The sequence below is a fragment of the Psammomys obesus genome, unplaced genomic scaffold (genome assembly GCF_907164565.1).
Source record: "Psammomys obesus unplaced genomic scaffold, mPsaObe1.curated_primary_1811, whole genome shotgun sequence".
Taxonomy (NCBI): Eukaryota; Metazoa; Chordata; class Mammalia; order Rodentia; family Muridae; genus Psammomys; species Psammomys obesus.
Window position 1 is genome coordinate 1,684,637 of NW_026596034.1, and position 16,118 is coordinate 1,700,754.

Sequence of the window (16,118 nt, forward strand, 5' to 3'; positions counted from 1 at the left end):
TGTCAAGCCAGGCTCCTTTCCTCAAAAGGGCCTACTACCATCCTGCCAGCCACTGCTGCCGCAACTGGGTGTTGTCCTGGGGAAGGTTGAGGCCTCCGAGCACGCTGTCCTCTCCCCACAGATGATCGACCTGGGCCTCGTCTTACATCAGGGGGCCTACTTCCGTGACCTGTGGAACATTCTGGACTTCATAGTGGTCAGTGGGGCCCTGGTAGCCTTTGCCTTCACGTAAGTCTCCATTGCAAGCCCCCCACCCCTGCCCCAGTCTAAGTCCCACTGTCAGATGTGGGTCATATTCTGGGGTTCAGAGATGGGAATGAGAGCTGTGGGTCAGTGGGGGTGGCATTCCCCAGTGGAGCTGCAACTGGCTTTGTGCATGTCATCACCATAAAAGAAGGGAAGAAGGGCCCAGAGCCACCTTCCACTCCTCCCACAGCAAGGCGGTGGCCTCTTGCTGTGCTGCTTACGATATTCTTGCCTCTGGGGACATCTCATCTTCCTTCCCACAATCCCCCTACATCTTGTCTCTTTGGGGTGCCCCAAAGACAATCAGAAATCAAGTGTGCATGAGAGTCTCATACCACCTGTCCCCCAGGCTCTTCACCATACAGCCAGTGGCCTCCTACGTGTCTCTCCTCCCAAGGCTGCCAGGATACCCTGCTCTCCACAGGGTCGTGTACCATGGCACCACTCCACAGTGGCACCCTGGATATAGGTGGCAGCTTCAAATATGGCTCCCAGTTTCTGAGTGACCATTTTAAAATGGCAACCATTTCAAGATGTCACCCAAGTTCCAAGTTAGCCATTCCAAGACAGCAACCCACTTCACAGTGGTGCCGGAGAGCAGAGCGCCCATTCCAAGATGACCCATGAATGCTTGCCATCATTCCAAGATGACATTTGTAGCCACTCCAAGATGATAGCCATTCCAAAATGACCCCTTAGGTCTAGGCAGCCATCCCAAAATGGAGTACCAGATTCTTGAAAGCCATTTAGGATGGTGCTCAAGAAGCAAGTGGCCATCCTAAGGTGGCAGCTGAGTTCTAGGGTGCTATCTCAAACACACTCAAGGGAGAAGAAGCCATCCCAAGATGTTGCCTTAAATCTGGCTGTCACCCCAAGATGGTACCCAAGTTCAGAGTGCCCTTTTAGAGTGCCGCCTGAGCTCCAAGCATCCACTTAATGTGCTATCTAGAATCTCATGGCCATTCCCAAAGGCACATGAGCTCTGCCACCCAAGCTTTTAGGCACCCATCCCAAGATGGCGCCCAGCATTGGCCCCAGCCTGAGATGGAGCCAAGTCTAGGTCTAGTCAGAGATCCCTCAAAGCACACGTGGCAGCGCAGTCTCGCAGCAGCCATCAGTGTCAGGGAGAGAGGCCTGACTTGCTTCTGGTCCAGAAATCCATCTTGGGAACCAAGGCTGTGCCTTACCACAGGGTCATTCCCAGAAAGGAAGGTCTCCCAGGGACCCTGACCCACCTCATCCGGCCTAATGTTTTCTTTGCATTGTCTTACTGCTTGCTTCTCGGTGGGAGTGGCCTCTCAGTCAGCTCTCTCACCTGGCACTGAGTGCATGCTTTGTCACAGAGGGCCCAGACTGTTGCCCTTGCCAGGTGAAAGGCTGCAGCAGGCCTCCCAGCTCTCCTTAGAGCACAGGAAGCTGCGGTTGTGGTGGACTTGAGTGTCTCCATGGCCTGCAAGCATGACTCGGCCAGGCTCCCTTTCTCTCTCTCTCTCTCTCTCTCTCTCCCCTTCTCCCTGTCCACCTTTATTTTCTTTCCCTTTTCTTTTTTCCAGTCATGAGGGTAGAGCAGGGGTCCTTTGCACTGAGACCTGAGCCCTATGGTCAAATTTTTAATGTTCTCATGAATTCAGTGCAGACATAATGCTACCCTGTGTGCCTAGAAGTCCTTGTTTTTAGCCCCCCCCCCCATTCCTGTGCAAGAGGTCAGAGCAGGGGCATCACATGCCTGTGCAGGCTGGCAGTTCTCACAGAAACTAGCGTTGGAAGCGTGAGCCCAGAGCTGGCAGTTGCGGATCTCGAAATGGGGTGAGAGGAGGCACCCGACCGCTATGGTGCCCCACCTCACTACCAAGAATCCGCCTGACCCTGCCACAAAGACAGGACTTGCGGCTCAGTGTAACCTGGTACCTTGATTAAACCACTCCTGTATACCCAACAGCAAAAGAGTTGCCAGTTGCTACTTGCTTCCCAAGGGAAGTTTCGGGACCCTCCCTTGCCCTACAGTCTCTAGGAACAGGCTTCTGATCTCCTGTGCCTGAGGTGTCTCGACTTGTGAGGTCTCTGCTTGGTGTCTCCTTGTCGGTGTCATGGTAGAGCGTCAGCTTGCTGTTTCCCTTTGCTCTGTGTGTCCCATGAGCCTGTCAGTGAGAGGTACCTCCAGCTGGGTGTGGTGGCAAGCGTTTGTAATCCTGCCCCTTGAGGGCTTGAAGCAGGAGGATTGCTGATATGACCATAAATGTCTCAGAAAAGGAAGGAAAGAAGTCCCCCAAGTCTGGTAGCCTCTCTGTACCTCAGTTTCCCCATGCAGCACGATGCAACGGCTTGAATGGGAGGAAGCACCTGGAGCATGTCATCTACAGTGCTGTTGTACCAGGCTAGTGATCCCCATTCCACAGATGAGAAACTGAGGCTGAGGCAGGGTGTGTGGAGAGTGGGATCTAGGCCAGAAACCTGTCCTGCTGGGTCCTTTCTTCCCTGAAAGGCCTGGGAGACCACGGAGCAGGAAGGAGGAGGAGGGAGGCTGCTCCCTTCTGGGGTAAGAGGATTTAGGCAAGGACACCTCTGTCTGCCTGCCTGTGCTCTCCCAGAGAAGTGCTGAAGCCCTCTGAACAATCCCACCCTCCTCTCGTCACCCACATCTGTATGTGTGATTTGTGTGGGTATAGGTGTGAGTGTGCATATATGTGTGCTCCGTCCACTAACCATGCTCCATCTTCCATGCGCCATCACTAACGCGCCATCTCACACACTGTCGCCATGAGGGACATCACGCTTAGTGCCCATGCTTTGGAGCAGCCAGCTGACATCTCCCGGCAGCTCCTAGTCCATGATCCCACCCTCACTGCCAAGAGTCCATCAGGTACCCCCGCCTCTTCCCCCAGGGCAAGTCATGAGCCCTGCAGAGCTGGCAGAGTGTACCTTGATCAAGCCACTCCTGAACCCTCAGAGCCACACTCCCAACAACCAAAGGAGGCCCTCCAGCAACACCCTCAAAACAGCCCTGCCCCAAGGGAAGGAAGACTCAAGCTCAAGATGCATGCACGTGGGTTTGAATCTCAGTCTGCCACTTTTTGGCTGTATGCCCTTGGGGAAGTCACTCTCCTAGTCTGGGCTTCAGCTTCTTCATCTGGAAAATGGGCCCAATGGCGCCATTCTCCTGCAGGTAAATGCAGCACTTTAGGTAAAGTCTGGCTAGGGACTCAGCTCAGGGTAGTGCTGGCCTGCTGTTAAGGAATTTTGGATTAAAAAAAAAGTTGAGGTAGATGCCAGTGCCACAGGAAGCACCTTCCCCACAATGTGGGGAAGGACCTGGAGGCTTACAGGTGGTCCGGGCACCCTAAGCTCAGCAGAGACATCATAGGCATTAAGCCGCTTGGCTGAAAAAAGAAAATTGCTAGGCATAATGTGATGCCAAGAATCCTAGGTGAGGACGAGACAGGAAATTTAACAAGACCCTATCTTAGAACAAAAGTACAGAGGAATCTTGAGATGTGGCTCAGAGGTAGAGCCCCTACCCAGAATTCCCCGGTAAGGGGCTGGGGGGGGGGGGATGGAATGCTCAGCAGTAGAATGCTGATCTGGCATGTGTGAGGCTCTGGATCCCAACATCCGCAACTCTCCTTCCAGAAAACTCTGCCCACCAGAGTTACGCACACATCTGCATCCCAGCTACTCAGAAGTTTGAGGCAGGAAGATCGGTTAGTCAGGCCAACCTGAGCTACATCTTCACATGAGTCAATAGAAGCCAAGGTGGAGGCTGATGATACTGAAGCATCAGGAAGCCACGCCCATTTTCCAGATGAGGCTTGTTGGCAGTCAAGGCAGCATTCAAACCTCCGTCCGTCCTTTCCCCACACAGCTCACCTACAGCAAGCTGGGCCCCCATGCCAGGACCGCTGCAGGAAGCAATCCTGCTCTTGGCAGTGACTGAGTGGCTAGTTCACCAGGGTAATAGGCAGCCCCGGGCCCACCTTGCTCCATGGAAATTTGCCTTTGTGAGCTGCTGTCAGGGCCGTGTCTTGCCCAGTGCAGAGACTGACGAAGGAGCTGGCTCCCCTGGTCCCCCAGGGTCCCAGAGTCCAGCGCCCATGTGTGTCTGTGCGTGTCCTGTGTTCTCTCTGAGGCCGCTCACGATTTGTCTCTCCTTCCGACGCCACCTCACCAGGAGCAGTACACGGTAAAGTGCCTCTCTCTCTCTCTCTCTCTCTCTCTCTCTCTCTCTCTCTGTCTTGTCTTCTGTGCCCTGTTCGCAGCCATGTTGGTTCTGGCCTTCTCTTTCTGTGGCCTTTGTTCTTGCTGGTGTCCTGCTGCTTACCATGACCAGAGCTGGCTCCCCAGAGCCAGAGGACTCATGTAGGCTCACAGCATCACCTGCCACTGTGACCCACTAGTTCTTGCCTAGAACATAAGGGACAGGGAGTGTTCTTCCTCTCATGGCCAAGGGGCCAGGGAGAGGTCACCAGAACAGCTGAGGTTTGGAAAATGGGAGGACGTGTCCATCACTCTGAGGAACATCTGCCTGGCAGATCTTTCTAGCCCACCATGGTAGCATGTGTCTCGCTCTCTGAGGCAGAAGAATCTTAAGTTTCAGGTTAGCCTGATTTACATACTGTGTCCCTGCCTCAAAAGCAGTAAAACAGATAGATTCTAGGTAGGTAGGTGGGTGGGTGGGTGGGTGGGTGGGTGGATGGATGGATGGATGGATGGATGGATAGATAGATAGATAGATAGATAGATAGATAGATAGATAGATAGATAGATAGATGTCAGTGTTCTTTTTTATATATATAAAGCAGTTACAAATAAGAAACAATGATCTAGTGATCAGTGTACAAAAGGATGTAAGTGGAAATAACAGAGTTAGGTGTGGTGGTGCACACCTTTAATTCCAACACCCAGGAGACAGAGGCAGGGGGATCTCTGAGTCTGAGGTCAGCCTGGTGTACATAGTTCCAGAGCAGCCATGCTATATAGAGACCCTTTCTCAAAACAAAAACAGACATTTAGTTGATAAAATGTTTGAAATGCAAGCATCAGTCACTAAACCTATGTAAACATCCTGACATGGTGGAATGCAGATATAAATCTCAGTGACCCCTGGGACTCACTGACCAGCCTATCCTCCTGGGTGAGCGCCAGGCCAGTGAGAGACCATGCCTCAAAAAATAAGGTGGGTGACACCTGAGGTTAACTTGTGGGTGCACACAGAGCCAAAACCAGCTTTTCTCACCATGCCAAGAAGTAGTGTTCTCCACTGGAAGCTCCGGCGCTGGGCAGATCTGCCCGGGAATGAGGCAGGAACCAGTATGGACATATTTGTCCCTGAGACTGCAGCCTTGGACCATTTGAGTGTCCTGAGACCTCCTGCCAATTGTAAGTCAATAGCTGGAACAAGAGCCAAGATTAACGAGAAAACACAGAAGAACTCATCGCAAGCTGGGCCTCTGAGGGTTTCCTGTCTCGAGACAGGAAGCAGCCTTTCTGCCTGGGTCTGCCATCAGATCTCTCTGGAATAGCAAGAAGGCTGACAGAGCCTGGAGCTCTTGCAGGAGGCAGCAGGGAAGGGAGGCGTGCACGGCTGAGCAGGTGGTGTGGCTCTGTGCAACCAGACAGTGGCCGCACCGCCACCTAGCACTCAACATGAGCTCAGGGGATCTCCAGACCAACATGAGCTTCATGGAAAAACTTTGTCTCAAGGAAGTGAAACAGAGAGGGCCGAGCTGGTAAAGGCACGTGCGACCAAGCCTGATGACCTGAGGTCAATCCCGTGATCCATCTGGAGAAAGGAGAGAGGCAGCTCCCAAAGGTTCTCCCCTAACATGAAGGCTGTGGCACACACATGCCCACAAAATAAAGAAATAAATGTAATTTAAAAGGTTTTTGGCTAGCCATGTGGTGGCAGCTCACAGCTTTAATCACAGCATTTGGGAGGCAGAGGCAGGCAGATCTCTGAGTTCCAGTCTAGCCTGGCCCATAGAGTTCCAGGACAGCCAGGGCTACACAGAGAAACACTTTCTCGAAAAACAAACAAAAAAGTTTTGGGGTGGCCATGGTGGTGTACATCTTTTAACCCACAAGGAAAAAAAATGAAAACAAAACAACAACAAAATGGGAAAGTCTCTGAATTCAAGGCCGACCTGGTCTACATAGTGTGTTCCAGGGCTGCACAGTAAGACCCCGTCTCCAAAAACAAAGCAAAACAAACCAAAAAAGAATAGAAAGCCAGTGATTGTGGCCAGAGGTTGGTCATGCAGGGACCCAATCTAACTGAAGTAGAATGCAAAGGGCTTTGGCATGCCAAGCCAAAAAGTCTTCCTTGCCTTGGGGTACTTAGACTTGGGAAGGACCCTCAGGAACGGAGTGGAATGATGACCAGTGTGTGTCAAAAGACGGGAAGTAGATGTATGAGGTGACAGGGTCTGCTGTGAGGTGACCGCAATGAACCGTGGACCCTGGGAAAGCACCCTCTGGGGCTTGGGAATGATGACGACCGCAGACAAATGTGACTCTAGGATTTGTGTTTGGGCCCTGGGTGTGGGTGGAAGCCATTAACCTGAAGCTCTTGATGGCCCCATGCCGTACCAACCCCTTATGGAGCCAAGTTGTGAGTAGCTAAGAGCTCCGTGTCTTTGGGGTCTGCATGGTTAACCCAAGCAGGTCCCCCTTTTTACCACTGGCAAAGGTATGTAGGGACCTTGGCAGACCAAAGCAGCAGCAGACTGAGGCCATGTTGGGTACAAGGGGCGGGAAAGCACCCTGAATCCTCCAGGAGGAGGGTAGAGCTCTTCTAACAGTTCACCAGCCTCCAGACCAAAAGCTTGGCTACAAAGGGCAGTGCAACTCTTCTAAGTTGGTGCAGAAGGCTGCACATGGCAGTGCACACCTCTAATCCCAGAACTCAGGAGGCAGGGGAAGGAGGAGCTCTGTAATTCCGGGGCAGCCACAGCTACAGAGTAAGACACTGTCTCAAAAACTTAGTAATAATATTTTTTAAAATGTCAGTGCAGAGGCAAGGTCTTCAATAGAATGAGAGCCGGACCCTTCAAAACCATCTGGTTTCCAGAGCAAAACTAGACCCGTCAGAAGGGGAAGGACTAGCCCTGCCTCAGCCCAGACCTGGGTCCAGATAAATGGGTCCATGTGGAGTTGTGGGTCCCTCTTTCCCAGGCTGACTTCCGCTCCATCTCTTCCCTTCCCCAACCCTAACATCCCTCAACAGCGGCAACAGCAAAGGAAAGGACATAAACACCATTAAGTCTCTCCGAGTCCTCCGGGTGCTACGACCTCTAAAAACCATCAAGCGGCTGCCAAAGCTAAAGGTGAGACCTGGGGTCGGGAGAATGGGCCCTCGAGCCGGCCACACACAGATGAAAAGGTTGCACACCACTCCAGAAGATCACAGTGAGAAACAGATAAAGTAGTGTGCACCCGGGATCCCAGCACTCGGGGGGGGGGGGGGGGTGAGGGAAGACAATCCCAATAAACTACGTTGACGACGTGGCCTTTGTATGTAGAGGTAGTTGCTGTAGTTGTCCAGCAGATGGCAGCAAAGGGAGTCGACTAGCAGAACTTGACCCAGGTCGGCACTCATTTTGATGGGTCAGTGGGGAGGGGGGAGATACAGGGCAGAGCCTAGTTCTGGAGGCACAAGTTGCAGGCCAACAGGACTATCTAAAGAAGCGGGGTGGGGTGGGGATGTATCTCAGTTGGCAGTATGCTTGCCTACTGTTCAAGCTCTGGTTTCCATACCCAGTGACTCAAACTGGTGGAGGCAAGGAGGATTAGAAAGTTAAGGTCATCCTCTTAAGGTCTGGGCTACATGAGACCCAGCCGTGAATGGTCATGAGGTGCCTGGCATAGCACACCTGCTGTGCGCACAGCCGCCATACTTCTCTTAGGTAGCAAGGGTGAGGGAAAAGTCCGTACACACGTGGAATCCCCCTTCCCCCAGTGTTTTCAACCCAGCTGTTAGACCTGGCAGGTGCCTTGGTTGCTAAGGGAACAGCCATGCTTCCTGCGCTCACACCTCCTCTTCCAATGCAGGCCGTGTTTGACTGCGTGGTGAACTCACTCAAGAATGTCTTCAACATCCTCATTGTGTACATGCTGTTCATGTTCATCTTTGCTGTGGTGGCCGTGCAACTCTTCAAGGGCAAATTCTTCCACTGCACGGATGAGTCTAAGGAGTTTGAAAGAGACTGTCGGTGGGTGGGCCACGATCTCTGGGACACCATGCAGGGGAGGGTGAAGTACAGGGTCTACAGTCCAGACACGGAGGTAGAGGGTCAGCGTGGACCTGGTCTAGAGTTACTGAAGTCAGGACCTCAGCACTCAGAAGGCTAAGGCAGGAAGATCATGCTGAGTTTTGAGACCAGCCTGGGTTACAAAGTGAGCATTTGTAGCCAGGCCCAGTGGTGCACGCCTGTAATCCCAGCACTCTGGGAGGCAGAGGCAGGTGGATCTCTGTGAATTCGAGGCCAGCCTGGCCTACAAAGTGAGTCCAGGACAGCCAGAGATATACAGGGAAACCCTGTCTCGAAAACAGACAGACAGAGTGAGCACTTGTCTTATAATCAGTCAGTCAGTCAATCAACCAACCAAAATACCCAGGTAATGTGAGGCACGGAGCTGTATCACAGCCCGGGGGAGGCTGAGATGGCATGATGGAGTTGTCCAGACCAGAGAGACCCTGTCTCAGGAAAGAAAAGCAAATGAGGATTATCTGGGTACCCACCCCATCTCTTCAGACCAGGTTAAGCCATTTTAATCTCCCAGCGACTTTGTCAAGAGGGAGATGAATCCATAGTCCCTCCTGGGTGGCATCTGAGCAGCCCTGTTCAGATGCTCCGCAGGCACAGCAGCACAGGCCTGTCATCCCACTGCTTGGACACTGAGGCAGGAAGGGCCAGAGTTCCCTGCCAGCCTTGGCTACACAGTGAGATCATAGAGTCTTGGGTGGTGTTTGAAACGCACTCCTCCTTGCTCTAAAAGAAGCAGCCACTGCCTCCTGAGTTGTGAGCACCCTGAAATAGGGTGTCCCCATGTTTGCTTCCCCATCCTTTCTGTGTCCCCACACCCATACTCAGGCTGGGGTCTCAGCTCCCACAGGGACAATGCTGTGCAGCTGCCTCCCCACAGTACAAATGGCCTGAGGGGGTGGTGACGCCACTGACTAACCAGCTCTCTGTGACAGAGGCAAGTACCTCCTGTACGAGAAGAATGAGGTGAAGGCCCGGGACCGAGAGTGGAAGAAGTACGAGTTCCACTACGACAACGTGCTCTGGGCCCTGCTCACGCTCTTCACAGTGTCCACGGGAGAGGGCTGGCCGCAGTGAGTGGCCCGCCATGAGGGGCAAGGGCTGGGAGCCCCGGGAGCAGGGGAGCAGAGGGGGAGGGGGAGAGCAGGGGCATCGGAACCTGGCCCTGTGCCAGGCTGTTCCAGTGATGCAGTCCTCACAGTGTAGGGGCTGCACCATGGGGCTGTGGGTGTCACTCTAATGCTGACCTCCGGCCTACTGTTGGGAAGCTCCAGTTCCTCCCCCAGCACTGCAAATGTGAACACAAACATAAAACCAGCAGCCTTACTACTCTTGGTGGCCATACCTTTAAACCCAGCATCCTCAGAGGCAGAGGTAGGGGACAGGGATCTCTGTGAGCTTGAGGCCACAGTGAGCGCCAGACAATACAGTGAGACTCAAAACAATACAGGGACAGCTCAGCTCAGTGGTGCACGCCTGTAATCCCAACACAGGCAGCAGAGGCAGCAGACCTCTGTGAGTTTAGGGCCAGCCTGGTCTACAAAGCGAGTCCAGGACACCCAGGGCTACACAGAGAAACCCTGTCTCGGAAAACCAACAACAACAACAACAAAAATACAGGGCTGGGAGGTGACTCTGAAAGGACTTGATGCTTACCTGGAAGACCATCAGGCTAAGAGCCACCTGTGTTACCTGGAAAGATCTGATGCCTCTGAACTCTGCGGGTACTGCACTTGTGTGTATATACCCACACATACACATAATTTAAGATGTTTTTAAAAATGAAATTAAAAAGAAAGAAAGAGCTTCAGGGCTGGAGGGATGGGTCAGTTGATAAAGTACCTCAGTTTGAATTCCAGCACCCACATAATAGCCAGGCATGGAGGCACACATGTCTAACCCCAACACCAAAGGGCAGAGAGAGGTAGGTTCCAGGAGCTTGATGACTGTCCAGCTTGGCTAGATCAGCAAACTCCAGGGTCAGTGAGAGAGCCCCGAAGATAAAAGGTGGAAGGAAAGAACCGACTCTCAAAAGTTGCCCTCTGACCTTCACCTACACACATGACAGGCATGCACACAGAAATAAACACATTGAAATACTGGGGCTCAGTGGCTAAGAATGCTTGCACTTCTTACAGAAGACCTGGACAGTTCCCAGCACCCAAGTCAGATTGCTCACAGCCGTCTATAACTCCACCTTCAGGGGATTCAGTGTCCTTTTCTGGCTTCTGTGGGTATTAGCACTCATATGCCTCAAGTGTGTGTGTGTGCGCGCACACACACACACACACACACACATAATTGAAAATAGAAAAGTCGTAGCCACACTAATGACTTGTCCAAACAAAGTACCCATGCTCATCATGATGAACAAATGCATTTATCACATCTGCTATTATACCAAACTTGTTCTTTGAGTAGAGATTATTTACAAGGCAAAAGACAGTCATGAACACTGCATACATCAAACACAGAACTTTTTAATTATTATTTTGCAATGCTGGGAATGGAACCCAGGACCTCACACATTCAAGACACTGAGCCCTGCCAAGAGACTTTTTGAGCAGTGCACGTCTTACGTGTATGTACAAAGGTGTTTGGACCACATGCATTGCTACTGAACCTTCGTCACACTCACAGTTTAAAAAACCCACACTGACCGATGCCTGTTTCCATGATGCCCTACCTCATCCATCACCACAAAGCATGACCACTTCTGTCTGAGTCTCTCCGAGATCAGACAAGACCAGGCATGTTCAGGGTGGTATGGCCATAGACTTTTGAATCTCTTCAAACTGCTGAATGTCAATTTCCTTGTGTGCAAAATGGAGCCAACAATGACCTCCCAAAGAGATGCTCGGAAAAAGAGTGCAAAGTTCAGCATTAATCTGACACATAATTGAGCCATGCTTCTCAGAAGTCACTGAGTGGGTTTGTTTCTTTTCCATCTTCTCTTGTTCCCTCCGCTCCTGTGTCCCTGCCCTCTCCATCCTCTGTTGCTCCCCTGTCTCCTTCCAATACTTCATAGGGTCCTCAAGCACTCAGTGGATGCCACTTTTGAGAACCAGGGTCCCAGCCCCGGGTACCGCATGGAGATGTCCATCTTCTACGTGGTGTACTTTGTAGTGTTTCCCTTCTTCTTTGTCAATATCTTCGTGGCCTTGATCATCATCACCTTTCAGGAGCAGGGAGACAAGATGATGGAGGAGTACAGCCTGGAAAAAAATGAGGTACCACTCTCTAGTTGTGTTTCCTGCATACAAGTTGGTACACAGCACACACACTCACACACAGAGGGAGAGAGAGATGTACAGCAAGAAATCTGAATGGAAAAAAAAAAGAAACAAAAAGAAAGGACATGACTGCCTCTGGGTATGGTGGAAGAGAAGGGATAAAAGGGAGAGCATATGCCAGAGAAAGGACATCTGGGAGAATCCAAAGTGAACATGACCCTGAGCCAGGCTATGTGAGAAGATGGGGAAGAGGAAGGAAGAGCTACCAAGCCTGGATCAAGAAACTGGACAGGAGAGTAAATTGTAGACCAAAAGACCGAGTAACCAAAATGGCTGGATTATATAGGGAAAGGCAGCTGGGGGAAGGGCAGCCCAGCCCCTGGGCTGGACAAGTTTATGGTAGGGGGCATAGTAAGCTAGCCATGCATACCCTGTAATAGCTATGAGGGATACTGGGAGAATCTTGAGGCCAGGTCCGCCAGTTATTCCAGGTTTGAGACCTAACAAAACCAACTTGTAGAAAAAAAAAAAATAAAAAAATGGGAATAGAACAACAGCAAATGTTCCCAAGCAGGGTACAGTCTGCAAGATGGCTCTCCTTTAGGTTTCCAGGAAAAGAATTAAATGCACACATCATACATCAGGAGGAAGTATCAGTCAGTCCAGATCAGGTTATGCTGCAATAACACGCAGCCCCATGTTTCCACAAAGGGATTGATTTCATGCTGTGATGCATGTCCAGTTCAATGGTCCTGTCCATGCACTGTTTATTCTTGTTGGCCAAGCTAGGACACAACCTTCTTCCAAGATGATTCAGAGCAAAGGATAGTATCTGGTGGTATAGCCCTTGGTTCCTCCCAGAGTGACTGTATGATTTTCTCTAAGGAAACAGTGTGCCAAAGACAAAACAAAGAGAGAGTCCCTCCCAGGTCTAGCTGTATGAATCAGTGAGTATATTGGGGTCACTTACAGAAACAGAGTTGCTTAAAGTGGCTTAAAGACAGCTACATCACTAAAAATCCCGCATGAGCGGCCACTCAGGATAGCTGTGTCCCTTCCTGGAATCTCTACACAATTTTCAGGCAGCTCCCTGGAAAGTCTCCTCTCCAGCAGTTTTCTAGGTATGTAACATTGTGGAGAGGCCTACTGAATATAGCTATTTGAGCTTCCTCAGTCATAGGAGTTCACTGTTTTTTGAAACATGGTTTCCCTGTGTAGCATTGTACTCACTTTGTAGACCAGGCTGGCCTTGAAGTAACAGAGATCCATCTGCCTCTGCCTCCCTGAGTGCTGGGATTACAGGTTTACACCACAGCTACCCAGCTCATATGAGTTTCCTAAGCTCCTTAAATTTGTCAGTTACCTGAGCTTCCTGAGTCATGTGAGTTTCCTGAACTTCCTGATCCTTATGAACCTTCCTCTTTGCTTAAAGAAGAAGAGAGTTTTTAATAGAAAAGAGCGACGCATGACTGCACACCTTCCTCTGGTGCTTACATTTTTTTCCTGCCTCCTCTTCACCAGTGTTGTCTAAGCCTTGGGTCTGGGGATACAGGTCCCTGATTTCCTCCACTGATAGCTGAGTATTGGAACACTTCTTTGCCACAAACAGACACTTACTCTTTGAAACTTCACTAGTTTTGGATCTCTGCAATAACCATCACTCACTACAAAAAAAAAAAAAAAAAAAAAAAAGTGTCAGACTGGCAGTGGTGGCGCACGGCTTTAATCCCAGTGCTCAGGAAGCAGAGACGGGCATATGTATCACTGTGAGTTTAAGGCCAACCTGGTCTATAGAGCAAGTTCCAGGACAGCCAGGGCTACACAGAAAAACCCTGTCTAAAACACAAACAAGAAGAAGAGAAGGAGCCCGAAAATGACAACAGAGGCATATGTCGGCATGGACCACACATGCTCAGAAGACAGCACATCCCTTGTGTTGATCGATGGCAGTGGGCTATCCACTGGGGCTTATGACCAGCTATATACTTTGTCCTGACTTGCAGTAACAGATGCGGTTCTCGCCTGCAAAACAGGCCTTAAATACAGTCAGATAGCAGTTAGTTGCACCCATAACTGTCATGCTGACATTGTACCATTAGGCACATTTTGGCTGGTATGGGGGTACTATAGACCTGGGGTCCAGAGCAGAGCAGGACCATTGGTGATGATCCTTCCTCAGCAACCTGTTCTTCCCAGTACTGAAGAACCAGCCACCAACAGTGAAGGAGCTTCCGGTTAGCCGTATCTTTATCCATCCATGTCCTGAAACCTCAGCATACTGTGTTCTCAGGCACAGGGTCTTATCGTTGCTGGCATGCAACCAAGAGCAGTGACAATGGTCTTTATTCATTGGGGGCCTCAGGGAACTTCCTGGCCAACAACTCACAGGGAGGAAGCCCACTCCTGCTACTGAGGTTCTCATTCTGCAGGTTTGTGGCCTCTGAGAATGCCTTTCCCATCCATGCAGGGGGCTTTTGTTCAAACCCTTTCCTTGCTTTCCCTGCTCTTCCAGGTGCTTTGACAAACCTGTAGGACACTCAAGGGTTAGCATTATAAAACGAGACTTGCTGTGAGAGCGGCCAGGATCTCTTACGTCACCTGCCATCTACTCCAAGTGCCGCTAACTGTGAGAGTCAGAAGCTAAGGGAAACGCTAAAAGGAAGCATTAGCGAGGGCCACCATGGCATACAGAGGTCCCAACCTTTGTAGTAGTGGTTTTGTGGAAAGAGTGACATTGGGTAGAGCATGCACAGGGCAGGCTCCTAAACTCGGTGTTTTAATGTGTAATTGTCCGTGAACTGTGCCAGCTCTCCATCTTGGGAACCTGCTAGTCTTCTATGGGCCTCCCTACCCACCATGGGTTCAATGGGACAGGCTCTCCCTGATTGGCCCAGGCGCTCATGGATCAAGGGGACAGCCTCCTCAGGCCATGTTTAGTCTTTTTCACCCACACTGGCAGTCACTCCTCCCTCCTCCCTTCAGTGAACTGTTGCTCGGTGTAAGGACTTACAGGGTCTCACAAGCACTGGATTTGGCTTCTTTAGTTTTCCTTCAGAACTCAATCTCAATATAAATTTGCCTTGAAGTGACGCAGCCAGGCCCTTTTGCCTGCTTCCCCTTTTTCTCCTCAATTGCTTCAGCACTTTGCAAACCTGATTTACCTACTTGTGGGAGTCATTAAGAATTATGGGAGAAACTGGGCACAATGGTGTACATCTGTAATCCCAGCTCTCAGGGACCTCCATGAGTTTGAGGCCAGCCTGGTCTACAAAGCAAGTTCAGGATTCCCTCAGTAACACTTGTCCCTGTATTATTCTCCAGCACCTGTCTCCAAGGAGACAAGTTCCTCACAGCTTTTTTATACGCCAGTCCCCCATGGCTTCAGCCTTTGTAGTTTTGTAGCTCAGCTCTTCTTCCTCCTAAAGCCACCCTCTCTGTGTCCCACAGCCTCCCTCACAGACAGAAAGAATAGTTTAGCTGGACACTTGGCAGACCTGTCCTGCCAGTACTCAGGAGGTGGAGCAAGAAAGAGGATCACTGTTTAGAAGCCAGCAAGAGCTACAGAGACCCTCAAAAAGAGAGACAGCCACTAGGAATGTAGCTGAGGGGTAGAGCCCTTGCCTGGAGTCCTGGAAGCCCCAGCCTCCTGTCCCCAGCACCGTAGGATATCATCTTGATGACATAGGCAACTTGAACCAGGATGGGCAACATAAAATCCTGGGGTTGGGGGAAGTGTGTGGGAAAGGGAGGAAGGAAGAGAGGAAATTAAAAAAAAAAAAAAAAAAAAACAAGGAGCTGTCAGATGCTGATTTTCACAGTGTGTGCTTTTCTCAGCTGTGCCTCAGGCCCAGCCTCTCAGAACTGGTTTCCACATCCTCAAATTGGTACTGTGGATGACTTCTTGCGAGGGAGGTTCTAGGAGAGAAGCGGGGCGACAGTGTGGTGACTCCCCAAGTTGATATAAGCAACAGAACTCAGGTTTGTGAGGAGTCCTAGGAGACTGCGGGTACCCAGCTGGGGCCATCAGAGTGAGGGATCTGGGCAGCTGTGCCGGGAGGCTGTGAGCAGCTGGCTTCCCTGCTGTCAGCCCCTCTCAGGCGCTGCCATCTCCCACAGAGAGCCTGCATCGACTTTGCCATCAGTGCCAAGCCGCTGACCAGGCACATGCCCCAGAACAAGCAGAGCTTCCAGTATCGAATGTGGCAGTTCGTGGTGTCCCCGCCCTTTGAGTACACCATCATGGCCATGATCGCTCTTAACACCATCGTGCTGATGATGAAGGTGAGCCCCCCCCAAAGCAGACCCACACACAGCATCCCTGCCAGACCACACTGCTCTTCCCCTGACCGCTACGCTGTTCCCACCACCCTGCCTGGCCAGC

At 51.1% G+C, this 16,118-nt stretch overlaps 1 protein-coding gene across 1 annotated transcript in view; it reads left to right on the top strand.

Moving 5' to 3' along the window:
* The window catches only part of Cacna1a (calcium voltage-gated channel subunit alpha1 A), a 211,060-nt gene that overhangs the window by 148,122 nt on the left and 46,820 nt on the right, over positions 1–16,118 (top strand). Inside the window, exons 25-30 of the mRNA XM_055620955.1 lie at positions 122–228; positions 7,466–7,565; positions 8,290–8,450; positions 9,440–9,577; positions 11,533–11,734; positions 15,854–16,018. Of these exons, the coding sequence (XP_055476930.1) occupies positions 122–228; positions 7,466–7,565; positions 8,290–8,450; positions 9,440–9,577; positions 11,533–11,734; positions 15,854–16,018 (873 nt within the window). The remainder of the gene's footprint in view (positions 1–121; positions 229–7,465; positions 7,566–8,289; positions 8,451–9,439; positions 9,578–11,532; positions 11,735–15,853; positions 16,019–16,118) is intronic.